This window comes from Castor canadensis, chromosome 18 (genome assembly GCF_047511655.1).
Source record: "Castor canadensis chromosome 18, mCasCan1.hap1v2, whole genome shotgun sequence".
NCBI classification, from domain to species: domain Eukaryota; kingdom Metazoa; phylum Chordata; class Mammalia; order Rodentia; family Castoridae; genus Castor; species Castor canadensis.
In genome coordinates this window covers 88,801-111,818 of record NC_133403.1, presented here as the reverse complement: position 1 = coordinate 111,818, position 23,018 = coordinate 88,801, and the positions used below count along the sequence as shown (strand labels likewise).

General features: G+C 54.5%; 1 protein-coding gene across 2 annotated transcripts in view; it reads right to left on the bottom strand.

The window, feature by feature from the left end:
- Sgsm1 (small G protein signaling modulator 1) overlaps nucleotides 1-21,960 on the bottom strand; it is a 73,376-nt gene extending 51,416 nt beyond the window's left edge. For both annotated transcript variants that reach the window (XM_074061195.1, XM_074061196.1), the window contains exons 1-2: nucleotides 21,866-21,960; nucleotides 21,738-21,781 (exon numbers count right to left, since the gene is read on the bottom strand). In XM_074061195.1, coding sequence (XP_073917296.1) covers nucleotides 21,738-21,781; nucleotides 21,866-21,884 — 63 coding nt within the window. In that variant the 5' untranslated portion in view covers nucleotides 21,885-21,960. The remainder of the gene's footprint in view (nucleotides 1-21,737; nucleotides 21,782-21,865) is intronic.
- Nucleotides 21,961-23,018: the final 1,058 nt, after the last annotated feature.

Below are 23,018 nucleotides of genomic sequence, written 5' to 3'. Positions count from 1 at the left end.
GTGTCCCTGGTCACAATCACCAGACCCGTCATGCTCTGGGCCTCAGTTTCCCCACCCTGAGACTGAGGAGGTCAGAAGGTCCCAAAGGCCGGCAGAACTGGACGTCACTGGGGGGTTGCATGGGTGAAAGTAGCAAAGTCCTGTTCTCCATGCTATTTCCTGTGGCCCATCAGAACCAGCACCAGTGCATCGGGTGTCTGTCACCAGGAATCCATGTGTCTGTCTGACACCAGACATCCACCCATGTGTCTGTCACCAGGCATCAATGTGTCTGTGGGATAGTCCTCACCTCTCCCAGCCCTGGCCAATGTCACCTGTTCAGGACCACAGACCACCTCATATAAGGGCCCACAGCCACCGCCCTGTTCACACCTGTCAGAATTATCACAAATCGGGCACCAGCTGTCTTCCTACCCGACGCTGAACCCCATGAGGGCTCCCAGCTTCACAGCAATGTCACAATATTCACCCCAACTTCCAGCTCACAGTAGGCACTCAGTAATGACTTCTCACACATAGTAGGAACTCAGTAATGACTTCTCACACAGAGTAGGAACTCAGTAATGACTTCTCGCACACAGTAGGAACTCAGTAATGACTTCTCACACGCAGTAGGAACTCAGTAATGACTTCTCGCATGCAGTAAGAACTCAGTAATGACTTCTCGCACACAGTAGGAACTCAGTAATGACTTCTCACACGCAGTAGGAACTCAGTAATGACTTCTCGCACACAGTAGGAACTCAGTAATGACTTCTCACACGCAGTAGGAACTTAGTAATGACTTCTCGCATGCAGTAAGAACTCAGTAATGACTTCTCACATGCAGTAGGAACTTAGTAATGACTTCTCGCACACAGTAGGAACTCAGTAATGACTTCTCGCATGCAGTAAGAACTCAGTAACATGTTCTCGCACACAGTAGGAACTCAGTAATGACTTCTCACACACAGTAGGAACTCAGTAACCAGTTCTCGCACACAGTAGGAACTCCGTAATGACTTCTCACACGCAGTAGGAACTCAGTAATGCCTTCTCGCATGCAGTAAGAACTCAGTAACATGTTCTCGCACACAGTAGGAACTCAGTAATGACTTCTCACACACAGTAGGAACTCAGTAACATGTTCTCGCACACAGTAGGAACTCAGTAATGACTTCTCATACACAGTAGGAACTCAGTAACATGTTCTCGCACACAGTAGGAACTCAGTAATGAGTTCTTGCATGCAGTAGATAACTCTGTAAATGAAGAGTAACGGCTTGAGGAATTGCTGCGTTGACCTTTGGTACAAGATTTCAGCTGAAACAATTTCTTGTCACCACAATCTCAGGAAGCAGAGTGACAGAATGACCACCATTTGTCAAAGGAGGAAACAGAGGCCCAGAGAGGTGTGGTGACTCACCAGGGGTCACACAGCTGGCGGGACAGTGGTCCATCTGTGATGTGGCTCTAAGCCACCTGGCCCGGGAGGGTTGGCCACCCTCTCCCTCTGCAGGTCCTTGTCCCCTCCTTCCCTCACTCCCCGTAGATGCTCTGAGAACCCCACAGACCCTGAGGGAGAGATGGGCACGGGTTCCAGCTCAGCTCAGCAATGCAGCAGGAGGATGACAGGACAGGTGGGCTCAGGGGAGGGATCATGGGTCAGGGGTCGGTCGTGGAGCCAGGAAAGCTACACTGAGAATTGGGGTCGAAAGGTGGAGGTCACAGCCCGGAGCAGCCACTGACCACCCGTAGGGCCCCAGCAAATCCCTTCACCTCCGCAGGAAATGGTGCCAACTTGGAGTCAGTCAAGGCTGTTGCCGGATCCTCAAATACCCAGAACCCAACCATCTCTCACCAGCTCTTGGGTCCGAGTCCCCATTACCTCTGAACTGAGTCAGTGCTGGTCTTGAGTCCACCCCGAGAGGCCTGGCTCGTCCTGACATGCCAGTACATTTGGTAAAAGGACACAGAGGACCAAGCAACATCACACACCAGAACAGGTCCTGTCCCCTGCAGCACAGCACACTGAGGGTGCAAAACAAGTCCGAATCAACTTAAAAAGTGGGAATGACACAAAGCACCCACACGGATGCACCGGAATGAAACTGGCAAGAGTGAGAATTAAACGGCCCGTTCTTAACAAGTCAGACACGAACTCACAAGAGAAATTAAACAACATCTCAAGATCAACGAAAAGGAAGCACGAGATACTAAACCTACTGGATACAGCAAAGTCAGTGCCGAGGGGAAATTAAGCCAGAAATGCTCAACTGACAGGAGGAAGATCTCAGGTCAGCAATTTACCTTGTGCCTTAAGAAGCCAGCTACCGAGGAGCAAATAAACCCAACACAGCAGAAGGAGCTGGGAAAAACAAAGAACAGAAAAACAGAAAATTCACAAAACCAAGAGTTTGTTTTTCCCAAAAGTTCAACAAAATTTAAAAAGTTTTAGCTACATTAGAGCTAAAATGAAAGGGGCCGTTACAGCTGACACCACAGAGAAAGGACTGCAGGAATCGTGTTGTTCGGGCGGTGCCATGGGTCACGCCTGTAATCCTAGCTATTTGCGAGGCGAGATTAGGAGGATCTGGCAGTTTAATTCCAGACCAGGCAAAAAGTTCACAAGACCCCATCTCGATCACTGGCTGGGTAAGGTGATGCACGCCTGTCTTCCCAGCTGCACAAGTGGGAGGGTCATGGTTCAGGCCAGCCTGGCCATAAATGTGAGTCCATATCTGAAAATAACTAAAAAAGCTGGGGGAGGGGGACGGGAAACAGCCCAGGTGTCTAGGGGACGAACAGTTAAACAACTGTGGTAGGTCCATTCAGTGGAATAGTATTCAGCCTTAAAAATGAACATTCGGGGGTGGGGGGCGGGGGCCAAAAAAATAACATTCTGCCACGTGGTGCAACGTCACTGAGCCTGAGGAACTGTGCTCTGAGAAACAAGCCACGAGCAGACGGCAGCTGGACGGCGCCACTCCCAGAAGGGACAGGGAGGAGGACGGGCGTGGCCAGGGTGGCTACTGTTCGGTGAACACAAATGGATGCACAGCTTCAGTCCGCGAGGGGAAGCTCTGACCCTGAAATTAGGAGCTGCGCACTTACGGGCACGAGGCCACTTTCATAGCCCGCACACCTTATGGTGGTCTAAATGTGCTTATGTTCTCTGACGGGGCGTAAATGAGTATTATAAACTTGGATGCTTTTCTATTTATTTCTACTTTTCTATTACTGTATTACTGCGGTACTGGGAAAAGTTCTTATGGTACAAACTATGAACACTTTTGAGTTATTTTGAATATATATTTAAGCCCATTAGAGCACATCCCTCTTCTGCTCAGATGCCTCCCAGGGCTCCTGTGTCACTCACTCCTGGTGACAGTCCAGCTCTCACTGTGGCCACCAGGCGCTGCAGGAATTGGACCCCAGGGTCCTGCTGACCACTGCACACACTGGCCTCCTTCCCCGGTGGGCGCCCACCTCACTCCCTTTGCACTTCCTGCTCCCCTCGCCTGGCGTACTCTTTCCCCAAGCCACATGGTTCCAAGGTCACCTTCCCTGGTCACCTTACTTAAAACGTGACCTGCGCCCCCCCGCCACTCAACACGCCTCTCTGCACGTCACCTCTGTACTTCTCATGTACTCTGTTCCCTGACTTCAGAGTCCCTCTGCTCAGTGACGTCAGGAATTCTCCTGGGACCCGCGTGAGCTCCACGGGTACGGCTGAGCGGATGCCTCAGTCCCACGGCGAGTTAGGTGAGGCGGTGCAGGGACACGGCACGTTACCGATGACGGCACGTCAGTGATGTGCAGGGGGGCGACCCGCTTTGGCTGTGAACCAATAAAACTTTATTCCTGAAGACAAGCGGAGGGCCTGATGCACTGCTGACCCTGCATACTCCTGGTTGGCCTGCCTGGCTGTCCAGGTGGTCCAGTCTGGGGCAGCATTTAGGGTGTGGGCTAATGTGGCCTATGACCCCACCTAGCAGACCCCAGTCCTGTGCAATGACCTGTGTAAGCAGGTGTAGACCTCAATTGATGCCCTTCAGAGGTGGCCATCTGCTCGCCACCTTCAGGAGTGGCTCTGAGGCGGAGTCTTGCTGCCTGCCTGTTTTGTTCCCTATGGGAAGCACAGAAAGCACTGGGCCCCATGTGCTCTGTGTCCCCAAAGCAAGCCATGAGGTTCCTCCAGCCATGGGGGAAACCCCAGACTTCTCTCAGACCTCAGGGTGGGGTGGGAGCCAGGCTTGGGATGTCCCAGACCTGTGGCCATCCAGTAGGTGCTCCTGTCCCTCAGGGCCTCAGTTTATAGACAAATTCATGTCTTCCCTGCCTCCCTCCTTTTCTCTGTCTTTCTTCCTCCCCTCCTGGGTCCTGGGTATTCAAACCAGACCTACAATGCTAGGCAAGGTCCACCATTTGAGCCACAGCCCAGACCTTTTGTTTTGAAATGGGGTCTTGCTAACTTTGTGCAGGCTGGCCTCAGATTCACAATCCTCCTGCCTCCATCTCCCGAGTAGTTGGGATTTCAGGTGTGAGCCACCATGCCTGCCTCCAGCTCCCAGTTTTTACCCTGTGCTCGTTCCTTCCTTCCTTCCTTCCTTCCTTCCTTCCTTCCTTCCTTCCTTCCTTCCTTCCTTCCTTCCTTCCTTCCTCCCTCCCTCCCTCCCTCCCTCCCTCCCTCCCTCCCTCCCTCCCTCCCTTCCTTCCTTCCTGTCATTCCTCATCCACCCTGGGCATCTGATCCTCCGATCTGCCACCTGTCCCACCATGATCGGTGAGATGTGCCCCCCCACAGTCATATGGTGAAATCGTAAGGCCAGAAAGTGAGCGTTTGGAGACAAGAGCTTCACAGGGTGGTGAACTGTTCGTTCTGGTGACCTCAGAGAAAGAGGAAATTTGGACACAGACACACAGAGAGAGGCCTGGGACAGATCCTGTCCTCACTGACTTGCCGACAACTTGATCTTGGACTTCCAGCTTCCAGAACTGTGAGCAAATTAATTCCTGCTGTTTGAGCTGCCCAGTCTGTGGCATTCTGTTACAGCTGCCCTGGCAAACACATCCACCATCAGCCTTCTCGTCCCTGAGGCTGAGCTGCTGAGACATGGCTGCCCGCCTGTGAGGACAGGTGGCGTCGGACCGGAGGGAGCCTCCTCCCAGGTCTCCCTCGTCCCCAGGGTGGCCCACCCCCCACGACTCACATGTGTGAGATGGTAGCCCCACTCCAGATAGCTCTGAGGGGCTGTCCCCATCATGGCCACTCCCCAGTGGCCACTCCTGCTGGCCTCCCTTCCCTTCCCTGTGTTGACGCGTCACAAACCTCCAGCACGTGGTTCCCATCTCAAGCCCAGACTGCAGAGCCAAGCAGCAAGAGAGACCAGGTGTAACAGTGCCAGCACCCACTGACCTTGAAACCCCGCTGTACAGGACACGGGTGGCGTGGTGTGGACAGCGCTGTCCTGGAGGGGCTTTCAGTCTAATGACACGGGCTGACGAGGTGAGAGAAGGAAAGGGACGTTCGATGCAGGGCAGCACTGCTCGCCTCCTGTCCCCACCACAGCATCAGCCTCACCTGGACCAGGTGGCGCCCCCCTCAGACTGCTGAGTCTGAAGCCTGGGGCATTTATTACGCCCTCCACGTGATCCCGACGCACGCACAAATTGCTTCAGACAATTTGAGAGCGAGGGAAAGTGGAGGACGTTTGGGAAGAGGGGGTGGGGACCATGAAACAAGGGCCTTCCTCAGGAAGGAAGGGATTCAGTTCCCATGAAACCCTTCCGTCCTGTGTCCTGTCCAGCTGCCCCCTTCTCCCTCTGCAGCTTCTAGGCCAAGGGGTTAAAAAGCCACCACAGAGTGCCACGTCCAAACTCATGGACTCCCTTTACTAAACTCTCAGTTTGGGGGAACCATCTGTTTTCTATCAGTGCCCTGACTGTGCACACACCAAAGGCTGCATTTCCCGTGAATGTGGAAACCCAGAGAGGGTCAGCCCCTCTTCTGAATCACACAGCAGGGAAGTTGGCTGTGGCACCGAGCCCAGGGCTGTCTGGTTTGGAGCCTCTCACTCTGGGGATGGATCAGACTGGGATGAGGGATAGAAGTAGGGGTGTAGCACTGAGGGTGGGTGCAGGTGAGGACCCCTCCCCACCACACTGGCTCCCAGCTACCAGCTAGAACACCTCACGAGAAGTTAGTAACAGGCTGGCAGCCCAAAGGCCAGGGCAGGAAATTTAAAAAGCTGGTGATCAGCAGCAGGCAGAGTCTCCACAGAAGGTCCCTGGCATTGTCCCCACATCCCCTCGATGTAGGAAGAGAGAGGCTGCCACCCAGCAGGAGGGGAGGAGCCCTTGGAGACCCCAGACCAGATGGCCATGGCCTGGCCCTAGGAGGCAGATGGAAATCTCAATTACTGTCACCTCACCTCGCAGGTTCCTGGACTTGGTTCCCCTTGGAGGATGGCAGATTCCAGGGACCCCGGTGGCCCAGGGCAGGGGTGGCACCTGGCTTCCTGGCTCACTGTGGCCTGTGTGATTTTCTAAGTGTTTACCACTTTGAGCACACACCATGTTCTGGGGACTGTGTGTGAGCACAGTTTCCAAATTCTCCAATTTTACATCTGGGGAAGCCGAGGCCAGAAATTTAGATGACCCCCAGGTCCTGCAGGGGCAGCAGGAGTCAGACCTGCTCTGACAGATCCCAGGCCTCACAGCAGAAATCAGAGGTCATTTCGAGCCCAAAGTTTGTCTTATCCACCAGCTGCACTTACTGCATGCCAGGTGCTTTGTAGAAAATACCTTATTTAGTGCTCAAAAATCTTCATTTTTAGACCTATAGTGAGCTGGGAGCATGGCTCAAGTGTTAGAGTGCCTGCCAAGCAAGCTTGAGGCCCTGGGTTCAAACTCCAGGACTGCCTAAGTAAATAGATAAGTAAAAATAAAAAAGATGTATAGGGCTGGGGTGTCACTGAGTGGTGGAGTGTGTGCTTAGCCTCTGTGAGGCCGCAGGTTTGATCCCTATCACCAAGCTCAGAGGGTTTAGGCAAATTTCCCAGGGTTGCACAGCCAGGGAGGATGCAGCTTGGACTCAAACCCAGGTCTCTCTGATAGCCCGACCTGGAGCTCTGCCTCCATCCCTGCCCAGTACAGGGTCATCTGAAGCCCAAGGAGCTGGCAGCTCTGTGGGAAGGGACTCCCAGCTTCTCTAAACCTGGGAACCAAAAGCGGCACTGAGCCAGAAGTGGGGTGACAGAGCAAAATGGGGGCTCAGGCAAAGACCCCACCAACCATACCCCGAAAGGTCCACATAGTTGGACGCTTTAATTCCTGTGTCCACTCCCTGGAGTCCTCCACCTTGCACCCCTCTAATGATGGAGCTCATGGCATTGAGGAGGGGGTGTCTGGGGTCAGTGGACAGAGGCTAAGCCTGGAGGCCACTGAGCTGGGGGTGCTGGGCAGCTGGCCAGCATCAAGAAGAACCTGGAATAACATGGGGCTCCACTGAGACCTGCAGACCAGGCCGGCATCCAGCAGGAAGTCTACAAGTGACCTCCTGGATCCGGTGCTCTGTGTGGGGGAGGAGGGCGGGACACAGCAGGCGCTCACAGACCTTAGGTAAACCAGGAGGAACCCTGAGAAGCTACTCCATCTTCCCTGTGTTTCCCACCTGGAGCTGCTCAGGGCCTGTGAGGAGCTCCACCCCTCCACTCTCCGCCCCTGTCAGCCTCTGAGCACCTGTTCCACCTACCTTCAGCCCCACCTCTGCTTCCAGAGCCCAGCCCTGTAAATATTTAAACAGCACAAACAGAGAAGTAATCTCAGAAGGGAGTTGGCAGGCTGGGAAACCTGGCTAGACAGTCAAGCCCCAAGGAGCCTTGGGCCTGCCCTGCCTCCTCCCCTCCGCACACCGGCCCAGGCCCAGGCCCTCTCACACAGCCCACCTCCAGCTACCGGGTTCCAATGGCGCCTCCCTGCTGTGCTGGGTTAACCTCTGTAGTCCAATCTGAGGGCAGCCATGCACAGCTGTCACAGGGTTATGGAAACTGCAGGCCAAGGGCCACCAGCACGACCCAGCACACAGCTGACGCCATGAGCAGGGAGCCACCAGGCCCAGGTCAAATCCAGTTCTGCTACTGGCAGGGTGACTTCAGGCCTGTTTCCTCATGGTGAAGTGGGGATGGGACCTGTGCCACCTCCCGGGGGCACTGTGGGAGGATTCTCTGAGCAAGCCACCCGGCATTCAGCAGAGAACAGTCACCTCCTGGGTAGGTGAGGCGGAGACAACCATGTCCCCCATGCCCCTACTCAGGAGCCCAGTCATGTGTCCTTGAGGGGCTTCCATTGCCCATCTTGAACAGCCTCAGGAGTCCTACCTTTACCCTTCCCCCGCTCAGTCCTAGGACTCGGCATGGCCTGGCTGTCTCCAAACACCTGTGCGTATCTGTTCAATGTCCATCGCGCTCTCTCTCAAACACCTGGAGCCAGGCTCAGTACACAGTACACAGTAAGTGCTCAATATATGTGGGTGATCAGCTTGGTTGTGTAATATCACCCACACCTGCAGCTAGTACTGATCTGAGGCCAGGCTGCCAGAGTTTTCCTTCAAAGGGTCAGAGATATTTTGGGTAGGACTGACAGGTAAAATAGAACGTGGCCAGATACATCCAAATTTCACCACATAAAGAATCAAATATTGCATGAAGTATGGGCTGTTTCTCTGAAATTCCAATTTAACTGGGAATTCTGAACTTTATTTGGTAACCTGGCAATATTTGCTTAATCTGGAGACCCTGGATCCCAGCCACATACAGTCTAGGTTTGGGTTTACAAACATTTCAAGACGTTTTAAGAAGATCTGGCCTTAAGGGTGGGCATGAGGGGCTGGGTTTTGCCCACAGGGACCCTTGGGGACCCACAAGGCACCCTGCGCAGGACCAATGGCACCAGAGTAAGTCAGCCTGAGTAAGGGTCCTGGAGCTGCTCGCTGCTCCTGGGCCTGTAGCCTCTGCAGGGCTCAGCCTCCAGGGTCACCTGGGCTGCAGGTGATTGGCACCTAGCTGGGCGGGGGGACGGGTGGAGAAGAATGATGGGTGGGGAGTGAGTGACATGAACCAGCACCCTGTCCATGGGGCGGAGTCCTGGGCTCCCTGAGTCCTACCTCCCTAAGAGTCGGGCAGAGGAGAGGGTGCTAATGCATGGCCCCTTGAGGTGGCTCCAAAATAATACCCGGTACGAGGGGAGAAGTGACCAAAAGGTCCCTGGGCAACCACTGGACACTGGAGTGGTGATAGAGGGCAGTGCTGCCACCCTGCTTGCCTCAAAGGTACCTTGGTAGCCTGACATCCCAGGATCCCTGACCCCAGGATCTAAGCTCACCTGTACGCACACAGTGCCTTCTGCCAGGCACCCCTTCCTGCCCACTCCGGCTGGTGCCTGCAACCTGGACTTCAAACTTCATACAAGGCACCATCTCCCTGAAGGCTTCCTGGCCTCTCTGTCCCCCCATGAGAGGACAAGGACCACCTGTTCCATGTTCCACTCATGCCTCCTTTCTGCACTCATCACATGAAGCAGAACTGTCATCCAATCGCTCAACGTTAACCGACCCCAACACGAGCCCAGTTGTCTGCAGTTGGAGAACCAGGTTCTGTGAGAACAAATAACCTGAGAGGCCAGGGAGGGCTTCCTGGAGGTGGTGATAGAGCAAGATCTGAACTTCAGCTAGAAGCTCATTCTCTGTCCTTAGTTCTCCAACTCTGAGGCAGGGAGAAAAAATCCTCCCATTCCCCAGAACTGTCCCCACAGAGCTGCCTTGGAGCTCAAGGAAGGAGCAGGTGTAAGGACCATGTGGCAGAGAAAATCACTGTGGAGAGCTGGCAGTTTTTAATTTTTTAACTTGCTGCAGGCGAGGCAAGCAGGAGATAAGCTGGGGGAGGGCAGGGGTATTTTGGGAAGCTCCAAGGCACAGACATAGACAGACCTGGAGAAGGGAAGGGGGGCATTGCTGCCCTCAAGCCGCTTCATAGGGTGGTGGACCTTCCTGTCCTGCCTCTCCACGCACTCCCTCACATGCCATCCCAGGCGGGGGACCTGTGGGTCCTCCTCCCTCCAGCTGGCCTTCAGTTGTCCAGTCCCCTGACATACCTGATCCCACCTGGTTCTCAGCTCTGGAAAACCCCCCAGCCCTTCAGGGCCAAGCCCCCCTCCGCCAGGCTGTTGTGCCCCCTCTTCGCCCCCGCTCCTCCAGTCATGTCCACACAACACCATGCAAGCATCACACTCTGGACGGGACGCCAGAGTCCAGGCGCAGTTCTGGCTTTCTGTCCTTTCTCAGCCTCTGCTTTCCCATCAGGAACTGGTGACACTGGTTCGTGACTCCCAGGTGTCAGATATCAGCTGGTCCCTGGTATCCCATGGTTCTGTATCTGGGGAACGTGTAAAAAGACGGTGTAATGCAATGCACTGTAAGCTGCTGGATAACGGGGCGGGGCAGGCGACAGAGAAAGAATGAGTAATGGGGGTTAATCTGATTGAAGCATAATCAATGCATGGTGAAATACCAAGGTGAACCCCTAAACTATCAACACACAAAGTGAAGGACAGGAAGGCAATACAGGTCCTGTCGGGGTGGCACCAGTGCAGGGAGGACATGAGGAGAGGGTGAAGGAGGCAGATATGGTGGATGTACTTTGTATTCACGAATGAAAAGAGAACGATGACACCTGCTGAAGTTGTCCTAAGAAGAGGGGATGAGGGATGAGGGAGAACCATGGCGGGGGGGAGTGAATCTAATTAAGAAACAGTGTAAGCACCTACATAAATGTCTCAATGTGTCCCCTGGACAACTCATACACGTTAATGTCACAACTCTCTGTACAGAACACAGCTAGGCTTTTCTCTTATTCCCTAAATGATACCGTATGACAACCGTTTACACAGCCTGACTGTGTCAGGTATTTTAAGCCATCTGAGGTGACATGTGGTATATATACAGGAGGGTATGCTTACTTGTATGTCAACACACACCCTTTCATACAAGGGAGGGTGCACGTGTCACTGTTACTACCCCAGGTGCCCGACGAGGCCCCTAGCCCATAAGAAGCCGGGATTTGAGTCAAGGCCTCTTGCTCCAGAGCCCCTGTTGTCTTAGGCGAGGACGCCAGCAGCCAGGCAGCTGATGCGCCTGTTCCCTTGGCCCCTGCATCATGGCCACAGCCAAGGCCCCACTCTCAGAGCTGGAGTCCAGCAGCACCTGTGCCCCAGGCCACCAATCCTCAGGTCCACCTCTCCCAGTACGCCTGGAACCCCCATTCCTCTCTCTTCTCCAGGTAAATTCTCCCAGGAGAACGGTGCAATCAGAGAGAACTGTCCAATGCAAAATGCCTACAACAGGGCAAAAGGAGCCTATCTGAAATGCTGCAGGCCACGACCTTCTGGAAAAGTACAGATGAGAAGGAAACCAGGGCTTGCTAGGGGTTGGAAGGGGAGGGACAGTGGGGCACAGATGGTGGGAACACACTGGTGACACTGCAGGATGGGGACCTGTTACTGTGCACTGGTCCAGGCCAGCAGAATGTGCACCCCCAGGAGAGAGACCGGTGGAGACCACAGGCTCTGGTGATGGTGACGTCGGCTGTTAACAATCACAGTGCACCACCCTGGTGAGAGGGGCAAGGCTGGGCGTGTAGGGATGGGGGTATGGGTAATCTTGCACCTTCACTCAGTTTGGCTGGGAGCCTAAAATTGCTCTAACAATTAAACCTGTTAGGAAAAAGAATGTCCTCCGCCCACTGCACACAGAGGACCTGAGAGGAGAGCCCCAGCTTCCAAACAGGCTCCTCCACATACAGCCCTGGGGGCTTCACAGAGGTGTCTGGTGTGACAGCTCAAAGCCCTCCCTCCCACCTCCCAGGGGATAAGGGGGACAGGACACTCAGGATCACAGGGGTCCACCTTTCCCAGTCCACCCCTAACCTGTGTCCTCTGTCTCCTCCTCATCCCTGCCCCCTTGCTTTCACAAATGCTGTGAGTTGCCTTGTGCCTTGGTGCCTTTGTCCTCCCATTCCCAGCTCCGTACACAGCAGCTCTTGCATCAAGAAACTATCAGCTCACATGACACCACCTCTGAAAAGCCCACCCTGATTGCTACCCCTGGCTCATCCCAGCCCCTTCTCCCATTTGCTGTTGCCGCATCTACTTCTGAATTCATATTTTTTCTTCATGTGTTGACATGTGGGTCCCTCCCTCTAGGAGGGCAGGGCACTCAGCTGTGTCTTCCCAGTACCTAGCAGGACAAGACCTCAGCAAAGGCTGTCCTGGGATCACTAGCAGTTCCTGTCACTCCCACGTGGCACAGATAATGGAAGCAAGGCCACAGAGGGGTCCCATGCTCAGGGACGAGTGGATGGCATACATCGGCATCCTCCAGCTCCTCCCTCCTCACCTGCCCAGGTGAGGGTGCTGGAGCTCGCGGGCACAGAGACCTCCACTTGGCACTGCCAGCCTGGCCAGTTAATGGTTTACTGGTTCCGTGTAAACAGGTGCCCAGCTGTTCCCAGCAGTCTGAGCACAGGCCAACCCACTGGGATCGGGAAGGAGAGGTGTCCTGGGGCTGGAGATGAGGTGCTTCTAGTGAGTCAGCCTTATCACCCTGTCCAGGTGCCTCGGACACCCCTAGGCAAAAAGGGGTGCTGGCTCTGGAACGTCACCTGGTGCATCTTGCATGAAGGTCCTCAGGCTGAGCCCCCAATACAGCTAGTAATGGGGATGATGGGCCGTGAGGATGATCTGACCCCTGGCCTCTGACTCCAGGCTTTCACATCCCCAGCGTCCAATCCCCAGCCTGCTTCCACTCCCAGAGAATTGAGGCCTCCTGGTTCACACTCCAGCCCATGCCCTAGAGGCCGGCCAGCCTTCTCGCAGTGTTATGCTCCACCCTGGGCTGGGCTCCCCAAAAATGTGCCAACCCCACAGATATGACTCTAGAGCAACCCCCTGCCCTATCATTGCCCAAACACTGGGGAGAAGGGCTTTGGGCAGCTACTGAAATAAGAATTGAAAATTCCAGGGAGTTGCTTGAATGCTCTCACACACTCACACTCAGTCTTAGAGGGCATCCAGTATTGTCTAAGGACAGACCTCAAAGAGTTCTGCCTCTGCCTCTTGCCAGCTGTGTGTCCCTGGCAAGTCACGTCACCTCTCTGTGCTTCAATCTACTCATCTCTACACAGAACTGTCTGACGGCTGCATGCTGTCTAGAACACGGTAGAATTTCCCGGACACGTCCATACCTGTGTCACTTGTATGGTATCACAGGTATCACTGGCCATGTGGGTTTTGAGCACGTGAAGGTGACTCCGGTGACTGAGGAAATGTAGCTTAAATTGAAATTTAACAGCTGAAGTGTAAATAGGCATTTCTGATGGTGCCTAACACACCGGCCAGGGCAGGTGGCACACAGGACTCAGTCGGAAATGCCGTGGTTATTGGGGTGTTAGTTACTAGAAAACTCGCTGGTTTGGAAATGAGGAGACAGCAATCCATTCCCTGCAAGTGGGCACCGGCCATCTTGCAGGGTTTTATAGACTGAATGTCCATGTCCCCAAAGGATGGACCCTCACCGAGTGATGGTATTAGGAGGGGGCTTTGGGAGGCGATGAGGTCACAAATGGCCCTTATGAAAGTGTCCTTATGAAGGACGGCAGGGCTCTCTTGTCCCTTTCCTCAAGGGAGGTCACGCACCCAGGAGAGAATCGCCAGAGCCCACGCTGGCACCCAGATTTGGACTTCCACCCCTGCAACGGTGAACACGAACTCCATCTTTGCGGGCCTCACACGCAAGTGCTCTGTGCTGTACTTGGGTTTGGGCTGTGGACCCTGCAGTTCTTTGAGGCTGAGGGGACTCAGGCAGCAAGGACAAGGCATTGGCACAAGTTCAGGGCTGGACACCTGGCTAAGGTCAGCAGACTGGCACAAGCATGGACACCCCACTGCTGCGGGCAGGGTTCCCGCAGGTGCCCAGTGGCTGCACCCGTGGTTATGGTCGCCTGCCTGGTGGGTTCAAGACCCACTCTCCTCTGCCCCCTTCCTTTAGCTCACAGGGCTGTCTCTACCCCTCCAGGCTTGGCCAATCAGAGCACTCCATCTCACTGTGATTGGCAGGAAAGAAGCACCCAGGCTGCTGCCGTGAGGTGAGTCCTGAGTAGAACCAGTAGGAAAGCGAAGCTCTTTTTTATGCTGCGTGCCAAACTGGCAGATTGTGCCCTTAAAGCTGCCTCCTCACTGGGGTGCTGCACATAAAGCCAGCAAACACAGAGGAAAATGGTACAGAGGGATGCAGACAGATGATGTCTCATGGCGTCAGTAAAGCACCTGGAGACAGCTGTACCTGAAGCTGCCTTCACTCCAAATTTCCCAAACACTTGAGCCAAGAGATCCATTTCTACCCTCTCATCCCCCTTCACTTTGTGCTTGCATATTTATTTATTGTCTAGCTGCTTTTACTAGGGTCTATGCAAATTGAAATGGCTGGAAGATGGACTCTGCTCTTCTTAGCTGTGTGACACTGGTCCAGTTTATCAACCTCTCTGAGCTTCAGTTTCCTTATTAGAAAAGAGCGTTGCTACTTGTACCTACTCTATCAGAAGACTGCTGCTTTGTGCACAAATCGAGATAAGGGAAAACACTTAGGGTGATGTTTGGAAGTTGCTAAGATTCCAATTTACTAATTAAGCATTACAAAGTAATCATGACTAAAGTCGCAGCCCCAAGTGTCACCACACCTCTAGACAGCCTGGGGCCTCGGCGTCCTGACTTTGAAATGGACCCTTGCTGTAAAAGCAGTGTTTCTGCCCAACACAGCCACCACAATGGAGTCCCCACCACACCGTGAAGGAAAAAGCACAAGAATCTGTTACCTCCCATCTTCCTGGGTCACTAAAAACAGAAAAATATGCTGTGGCCATCTGCACTTAAAACTCCCAGCGCCTCGCCCAGAGGCTCATGGCCTCTCAGTGTTAGGACCAGGCAGCTCACAGGAACACTGGCCACCTGGAGGGGAGACCCAGGACCTGTCTCAGGACGGAAGTGGCAGCTGGAACAGTGCCTGTCACTGGAGGGCTTGGACCTCAAGAAAAACGTGTTCCTATTCAGGGGCCTCTGGGAGTCCCAGGGGAGAAAGACAGGGAAGTCCTCTGCCAGGTCAGCAGTGCTAACCCTGCAACTGAGTCCATTTGGCTCTCAGGGAGCGAACACTGTGCTGGGCCCTTGGGAACCCTGTCCACTGCCCAGCAGTGACGGCAGACCAGCAAGGGGACTATGCCCTTCCCCCAGGTAGGTGGGAGACAGTCATGGGAGAGGTGCGTGGTGCTGAATGGAAGGATCAGGATTCGAACCCAGGACCATGTGGTCTGAAGTCTGACCTCTGCCTCATTCCATATGCACAAGGGGTTGTTGCTTTTAGCTCCAGGGTAAAGCAGAGCAGACCCGGCCACTCCACTGACAGTCTCCATGACCTTCGAAAGTCACTAGCCATCTCTGTGCCTCAGTTTCCTTCTCCGTAAGAGAAGGTGTTTCATCCGGTCCATGGGGCACAGGGAAAGTAATGAGGTCACCACACAAAAGTTTGGTGTTAGCTTTTCTTTCTGAATCTTCGTTCTGTTAGAGTGGCTTTAACTGAGCCGGCATTTCCTGCAGGAGTGGCTCTCCCAAAAGCTCTCATCAGCCAGTGAATTTCTGCTTTTATTCTGTGCTGGGGATTGAACCCAGGGCTCCACACTTGCTAGACAAGCATGCTACCCGCCCTGGAACCACAGTCTCCAGTCCTTTTTACTTCTGCTTGATTCTCAGGCAGGGTCATGTGCTAACTTTGTGGGGCCAGCCTCTGACCATTATCCTCCTACCGCCCTCTATCTAATAGTTGGGATTACACGGGTTTTATTAAGTCTTCAGTACAGACTTGGCAAAGGCAGAGAAGGAGAACTTGGCTCTCAGAAAGTGGCGCCAGCCAAATCAGATGAGCCCAGTTCTTCGAAGCCTGTGGTTGTCCAGCCTGGCTCACTTAGAAAGCAGGGGGGAGGCCACAGGCCAGGACCTGCCAGGAGCGACTGGAGTGCTAGGGGCAGAGCTGCAACAAGGCCCCATCATGTTCCCTCAAGGGCTCTGCAGGAAGCAACTGCCAGCCCAGGGGTGACAAGTGCACCCTTTCCTGGCTCCCACCAGCTACTGGAGCTTGTGAGCTGCTGCAGGGCAAGGAGAGCCAGCTGGACAGCAGAGGACACACGCGGAAGCCAGAGAGCCAGGCCTCTCCTGCACCCTTGCTACGAACAGCCAGGCACCTGAGCCGGCCGGCTGCAGATGCCCATGGCCACCCAGAGCTCCTGGAAAAAGCAGGATGGGACAGAACCTGGGATGTTCAGTAATATTTGTAGAGGGAAGGGAGTGACAGGGAGAGGAGGTCCCCTCCTAGGAGCTGGCAGAAAGTGTCCATCGCAATGGCTGCTACCAGCTGAACCTCTTCATGCGCAGCTCGAAGACAAGCCTCCCTTGCTCTCTGTCTTCTATGGCTCCTTGCTATCCGTGGGGGGCAGGTCCACGTGCTGTCCCACTCATGCTGGTAGGAATGGGTCTTCCTGCCTCTCCTCCTTCTCTGTCACATATCTGACCCCAGCCATGTTTTCAGGGACTTCTCTGAAGCTCATAGTTCCCTCCCACTGCCCCTGACAGTCAGGGTCATGAGACCCTGACTGATCCATGGACTGACTGTGTGGCTTTAACATGGCTGTTCAACATCTCCATGCGTTCAGTTCCTCGTGTGTCAGGAACAGATGAGGACTGTCCTCCTTCAGGCTGCTGTGAGGAATGGCAATGCCTAGGGACACTGCACATGCTGCCCACACTGCAACCCCACAAGGACATTCTTCATGTTGCAGCCTCTCTCCTGGACCCACACTCGCTCACGGTGACACTGAATCGGGCTGGGGACGGCTGCCCCAGCTGACAAAGCTGAGGGACAGGAGTGCCCCCTCATGCCCTCTGGATCCCAACTATGCACACCAAACAGTTTATAAGAGGTGTGATTAGGACGCCTGAGTCAAACCAGCTGGAGAAGTGAGGGAGGTCAGCTGACAGCACAACCTCATCCGAAAACCCAACCCTGAAACTTTCAACCAACGCAATGCCTGAAGTGGGAAAATTCCACACCTGAACTCAGGCGCAGGTGCACTAAAGCATTGCTTAAAATGACCTTCACAGCGTGCGGTGCCTATGGGGCATAAAAGAATTTCGGTCCTGTCCCCAGGGTGTCGTACTATGTAGATGCAAAAGCATTTTGGAAAAGGGACAGCCTGCCATTCGAGCTGGCTGCTACAGTGGCCATGGTGGGGTGGGGTGTCCCGCCTGGGCCTCTTCCTGGGGACGCCAGAAGCACCCCCAGCTGTGGTAACCAGAATGTTTGCAGACACCACATGGTCCTTGTGTGATTGTCGAATCTTTAAATACGTGCTTATATTAAACGCCTATTTATCCTTTATCTGAAATTCAAATTTAGTGGGGTGACCTGTACATTATCTGGTAATCCAGTTAGGATTTGGCAAAACTTCCTAAGAATTACAGGGTTAAGGTGGGCGAGATGGGACACACCCGGAATCTCAATACTCAGAGGTAGAGGCAGAAGGAAGGCAAGTTCAAGGCCAGCATTGGCTACACGGCGAGACTGACTCAAAAAAAAAAAATTACTGGGTTAGAGTAAAACCTAGTCGCCATGGTAACATCAGTCAGTTCCCTCCAAGCTTCAGGTCCCACCTTCCTCCACCATCCACTGCCCCCAACCAGGGCTAGAGTCACTTCCCAGAGGAGATCTGCTAGGCAGCTGTGTCAATAGCCTGCAATTACATCCTTCCTCCAGCTCCTAACACAGAGCTAAATGCAGGACTGCTTCATCACCTTCCTCCTTCTGGGGTCTCCCAGAGCCGCCCACCAGCCCCTGCTTTCTCCTCTGCAATTAAGAGGCCGCCCAGGCCCAGCAAGGCAGGAAAACAAGGCAGTTAGTCACTTTGCTTCCGTTACCAACTGTGTCACATGGCTGGCTCTTTTAATGGCTGTCGTCATGGCGACGGGAAGCCAGTCCCTGCTGCTCTGGGAACCAAAACAAAATTAAGGGGTGGTAGAGAGGACAAAGAGAGCCAGGTCGGGTTTAACTCGGGGGGATATGTACAGGCCACACTGTCCCCAGCTCTCCTGTGGTGGTACACAGGACAGACAAGTAAACCATCCCTAGAGAAGGTCAGGTGAACATGGTGGGTGTTTTCGTACCTTGCTAAGTTCTTCTTCACTATGAATAACCCTACACCCAGACACTTGTGATGGAGAGACAGGTGCTTGTCCAAGGTGGAGCAATTAGCAAACAGACGATCTCAGTCCACTCCTTCTTTTCCCCGTGTCCTCCCCACTCTTTCCCCTGCTCTAGGCGAGACCAGGACCTCTGCCTCCCCTGTGCCTGGTGGCTTCTCCTCTCTCTGCTCAGCCTCTTGGGTGCCTTTTAGCCGGCCATGCGCCCCCTGTGGTACAGGGCCTTTCGTACACACTTCCCTCTGTCAAGCTGTTTCCTCTTCTCTCCTCTCCCCTTCCCTTCCCTTCCCTCCCCTTCACACATCTTCTTTACTACCATACCCTTAGGGAAGCTTTCTCAGGCCCCTGCACCCAGTTGGTGCTCCCTGTTTTGTGGTTTCTTTTTTTTCCAGTGTGGGCCTTGTAACCCTAGCATTGTGCATGCTAGGCAAGTGCTGTACCACTGTGCTACCTCCCCAGCCCCTGAGCTCCGTCTTGTGTTCTTGGGTTGCCAGGGGCCTCTGTTTTGTAGCTGTCGTTATCCTTCTCACTGTCCTCCAGCAGATGTCCACCCCACAAGGGCAGAGACCAGACCTGTCTCTCTCACTGCTGTGCCTACAGATCTGGCTCCATGTCAGGCATATAACCCTTTATAAATAAATACATCCAGGATTTGACCCCAGCTTGGGCTGAGTCCTGGCAGTTTCCAGGTGGGCTCTGGACAGAGCTACCAGCCCCACAGCCCCTGATGGCCCCAAGTGGCTGCAGTGGCTCAGGCCAAGTGTAAGCCAATGTCAAGGTAGCCCCTCCAGAAAGAAGGGCGAGGGAAGGGAAGGGGTTCCTCTGAGTCCAAAGAGTGGGCAGAGGAAGAACTGACTTGATGTTTAGATTTCTAGGCAAAGGGCTTCCATCTTGTCCCACTAGAGCTGGGCTCTCTGACCTCCCCAAAAAGCCAAGCACAGGGAACAAAGAGCAGGGAAAGTTTGGGGGGCACCCCTACTTAACGGGGATCTCAAAGATGGCAGGCTTGTACCTGTACCCCTGAAGCGCCATGGACTGTCTGAGCCACTGTGTTCTCTCACCTGTACAGTGGGAATGAATGACACTCCCAAGGGTGTGGCACTGTGTCAGCATGAATACAGTGTGCGTGTGTGTGTGTGTGTGTGTGTGTGTGCGTGTGTGTGTGTAGTATGGGGGTGGGTAAGTGCTTTGCTCTGATGTCACACAGACCTGGGGTTAAGTCCTGACACTGCCCCTCTTGGTTGGGGGCCCCTGGGCAAGTCGTGCCCCCTCTGAGTCTCCGTTTGATTATGTGTAAAATAAGGACAATCCCAACTGGCTAAAAAGGTGTCTGCCCACAGGACACAGCACACAGATGCCCAGCAAATGGAAGCTGTGGTTCCTAGAATGTGTGGTCTCCATAAACGCAGAATTTAGAAACGACCACCAACTTGCAACTGTGAATTTGCTTCTGATTCCGTAACTGGGGTCCAACAGATCTGCCAGCCTACTGAGGTGCTGCACCTGCCCATCTTGGGAACAGAGGGGTGACAAGAGGTCCCTCTGCTCAGGAGCTTGCCTCAGCCTCCAGCTGGGCAGAAAGCTCATGCCAAGCCAGATCTGGTGGCCCCAGGAGACCAGGCCAGACCGTGGCCACCAGGAATAAGGCATTCCTCACAACCTGCCTACTGACCAGAGCTAGACGGACAAAAAGACATTGAGACCAATGCCTCTCTCTGCAGATGGGGAAACTAAGTCCTAGAGAGAGGAGGGGACTTGTGCAGGTCTCTGAGGAGCTGATAGCAGGGCTGGGAGCAGGGCTCAGCCAGAGTCCTCCTGAGATATTAGACCCTTTCTTTCATTTCCTTAAGACAATGTACGCCAGGCTCCAACACTGGAGGAGCAGCAGGACATCTAGGTGTGGTTGTAATGGGCAGCACCACAGTAGAACCTTAGCCTAAGGGTTTGTGTGCTCCACAAAGCCCACCCTGAAAGTTGTGAGAATGTGGGGTTCACAGCCCTTCCCTGAAAATAATGAGAATGTCTAGATCTGTGGGTTTTCATGGAATGGTGTCTGGACACTGCTTCCTTTGTGCCTCTGGGGAAGTCTTTACAGGGCAACCTGGAAACTTCTGGGCCTTTCTGGGGGATCCCAGGTTATGTTGCATGTTTCATTCAAAAGCGCCCAAATGTGCAGCCAGCCCTGAAGCAGATTCTTTACACAAAAAGGGACATGCCACACACAGAGACTCACCCCCGCTCTCTGAGGAGGAGGAGGGTGGGGCAGCAACAGGTAACAGCCTCCTGGCTGCTCTTGGTGGCTGTCATCACCCAGCAGGGAGGGGCTCCTCGGTGGCACTCAGTGCTGCCACCATCCTGACACCCTAATACACACACACACACACACAGGCACAAACACACACACACCCATGCACCAGGACCAGGCTGGCCATGCAAGGTCTTGAACTGAGGACTCAATACGCAGACACAGCAGTAATGGGCTGATGGATGGGGTCGGGGTTGGGGACAACATGGAGAGAACAATACACACACACTGGGTCACAACCTTACTCACTCACATACATACACATCACACAAACACACATACAGAGACTCATACAACATCAGATACAGATATACGCATACATGGTACTCATCCACACAGACACGCACATAGTACATAGACACAGCTGGATCTCCAGGAAGATACACAGGATTTTCATTTAACACACAGCCACATGTACACACACACTCAGTCCAGGCAAAATGCCACCCAGCCCCCATCACTCTAAACTCCCACCTCTACAGGGACCAGGGAGGCCGCTGGTGGTGGATCTCATGGCTGACCACTCCTCACTGACCAGGGGGAGAGTGCTGGTCAGAACAGCCACAGCCACGGGAGTGGGTCTGCGTCTCGCCGTCCCGCTGTGTGGGGGATGGGAGCCATGGGGGGTCACGGGGGGTCATGGGGGGTCATGAGGGACGCCGCCAAGGCAGCAAAGCCCCCCATGCTGTGCAGGAACTCTCACGGGACGGCCCTGTCTCCTGGAGGTGGCCCTAAGGACTGAGGATTGAGGGCCAGGGGAGAGCGGATTTATGTTCTCAATTGAGCAGCTCCATCGGCGTCCCCCCACAAGCTATGCCGCCCCGCAAAGATCTTGTCTCCCCTATGAGACCCCCAGGGAGACCCAGGCACCTGCTCCTCCACAAGTGGGGTCCCGCCAGGCACCTCCCGACGCCTCCCACCTGGAGGGTCCTGGCGCTGCATCGCAGCGTGCGCGCAGCTTCCAAACGCCCACCTGAACCCCCAAACTGCTCCCCAGCCCGCAGCCCCCTAGGTGGCCGCCCCGCCGCCAGGGATCCCCGCGGTACGAGCCTCGGTCCCCGGGCTGCGCGGGCCCCACCATGGGGTGGCCGGCGCCTACCTCCTTCTTGACGGTGCGCAGCAGCCTCTGCCGGGTCTCGGCCTCTGCGGGACAAGCGGGACAGCGCGGGTCAGCGGCGCGGGAGACGCGGGCCCGGCCTTCCTCCCGCCCCGCGCGCCCGTCCTTACCCGCGGGGCTCGAAGCCATGGCTCGCGCTCCTCGTCCCCGCGCCGCGGCTTCGGCTCCGCTGCGCTGCAGCCGCGCAGGGGCGGAGCCGGCGCGAGTGACGTCAGGGCCGCGTAAGGACCCGGCCCCGCCACCGTGGTCCCGCCCACCAGTGGCCCCGCCCCCAAAGTGACGCCCGCCCTCCAAGTGCTCCCCCCTCCCAGGGGCCCCGCCCCGCCATCGTGGCCCCGCCCCATCCTCGGGGCCCCGCCCTCGGAGCGCCAAGGTCCGGTGGCTTCTTGGACTCCAAGCCCGCACGGTCCCACCCCTACGTGGGGCGGGGAAGTTAGCGTTGGGGTTGGGTCTGGGGTTGGGGTTTATACTCATCATTTGCTGAGCGCCTGCGGTGGGCCAGCATGAGCCAGGCACTAGGCGCTGTGGGACTGAGCCTCAGCTGTGCATGTGGAAAATGGGTGTGCAAAATGGTAAAATGGTTATGTCAGAAAGACATATATCTTTTGTTTTCTTTTGTATGCAGAATCTAGATTTTAAAAAATCCGTGAACACCGACGGTAGCCTTTTGGCTACGCGGAGGAGCAGGATCAGAGGGAGGAGGGCAGAGGGCAAGAAGGTGATGGAGGGGGTGAAAATGGGCTCAGTGCACAATGCAAAGTAGGAAAATGCTATAATGAAACCCACTATTTTGTAAAATTCATAATAAAAAATGAATACAAAGCCAAGTGTGGGTGGCACATGCCTATAATCCCAGCATTCCAGAGGGTGAGGCAGGAGGATGGTGGGTTCAAGGCCAGTCTGGCTGCGTCTAAAATAAAATGGGCAAGTACTGTATAAAGTGGGTATCCTAAGTCCCACACTTAAGTGAGATGTTGGCTGGATAGTGATCAACACAAAGCCAGGGGGAAGGTCAACTGTTTATTATTATTATTGTGATAGTGGCGTTGGAGGTCTTCTCCATCCAGAAGTGGCTCCCTCTAGGTCCAGTGGGGGAGGGGCAAAGTCCTCCCAGGAGTCCCCTCAATGGGAAGCCCCTGTCAGCCAGGGTCTCCAGAGCTGGGCAGGACAAAGCCTTGTTCCACAGCTGTCACCAGTCTCCTTCCAGCTCCCTGATGGTGGCCACTCAAACACAACTTTGGTCAACAAATACTTATGGAGTCC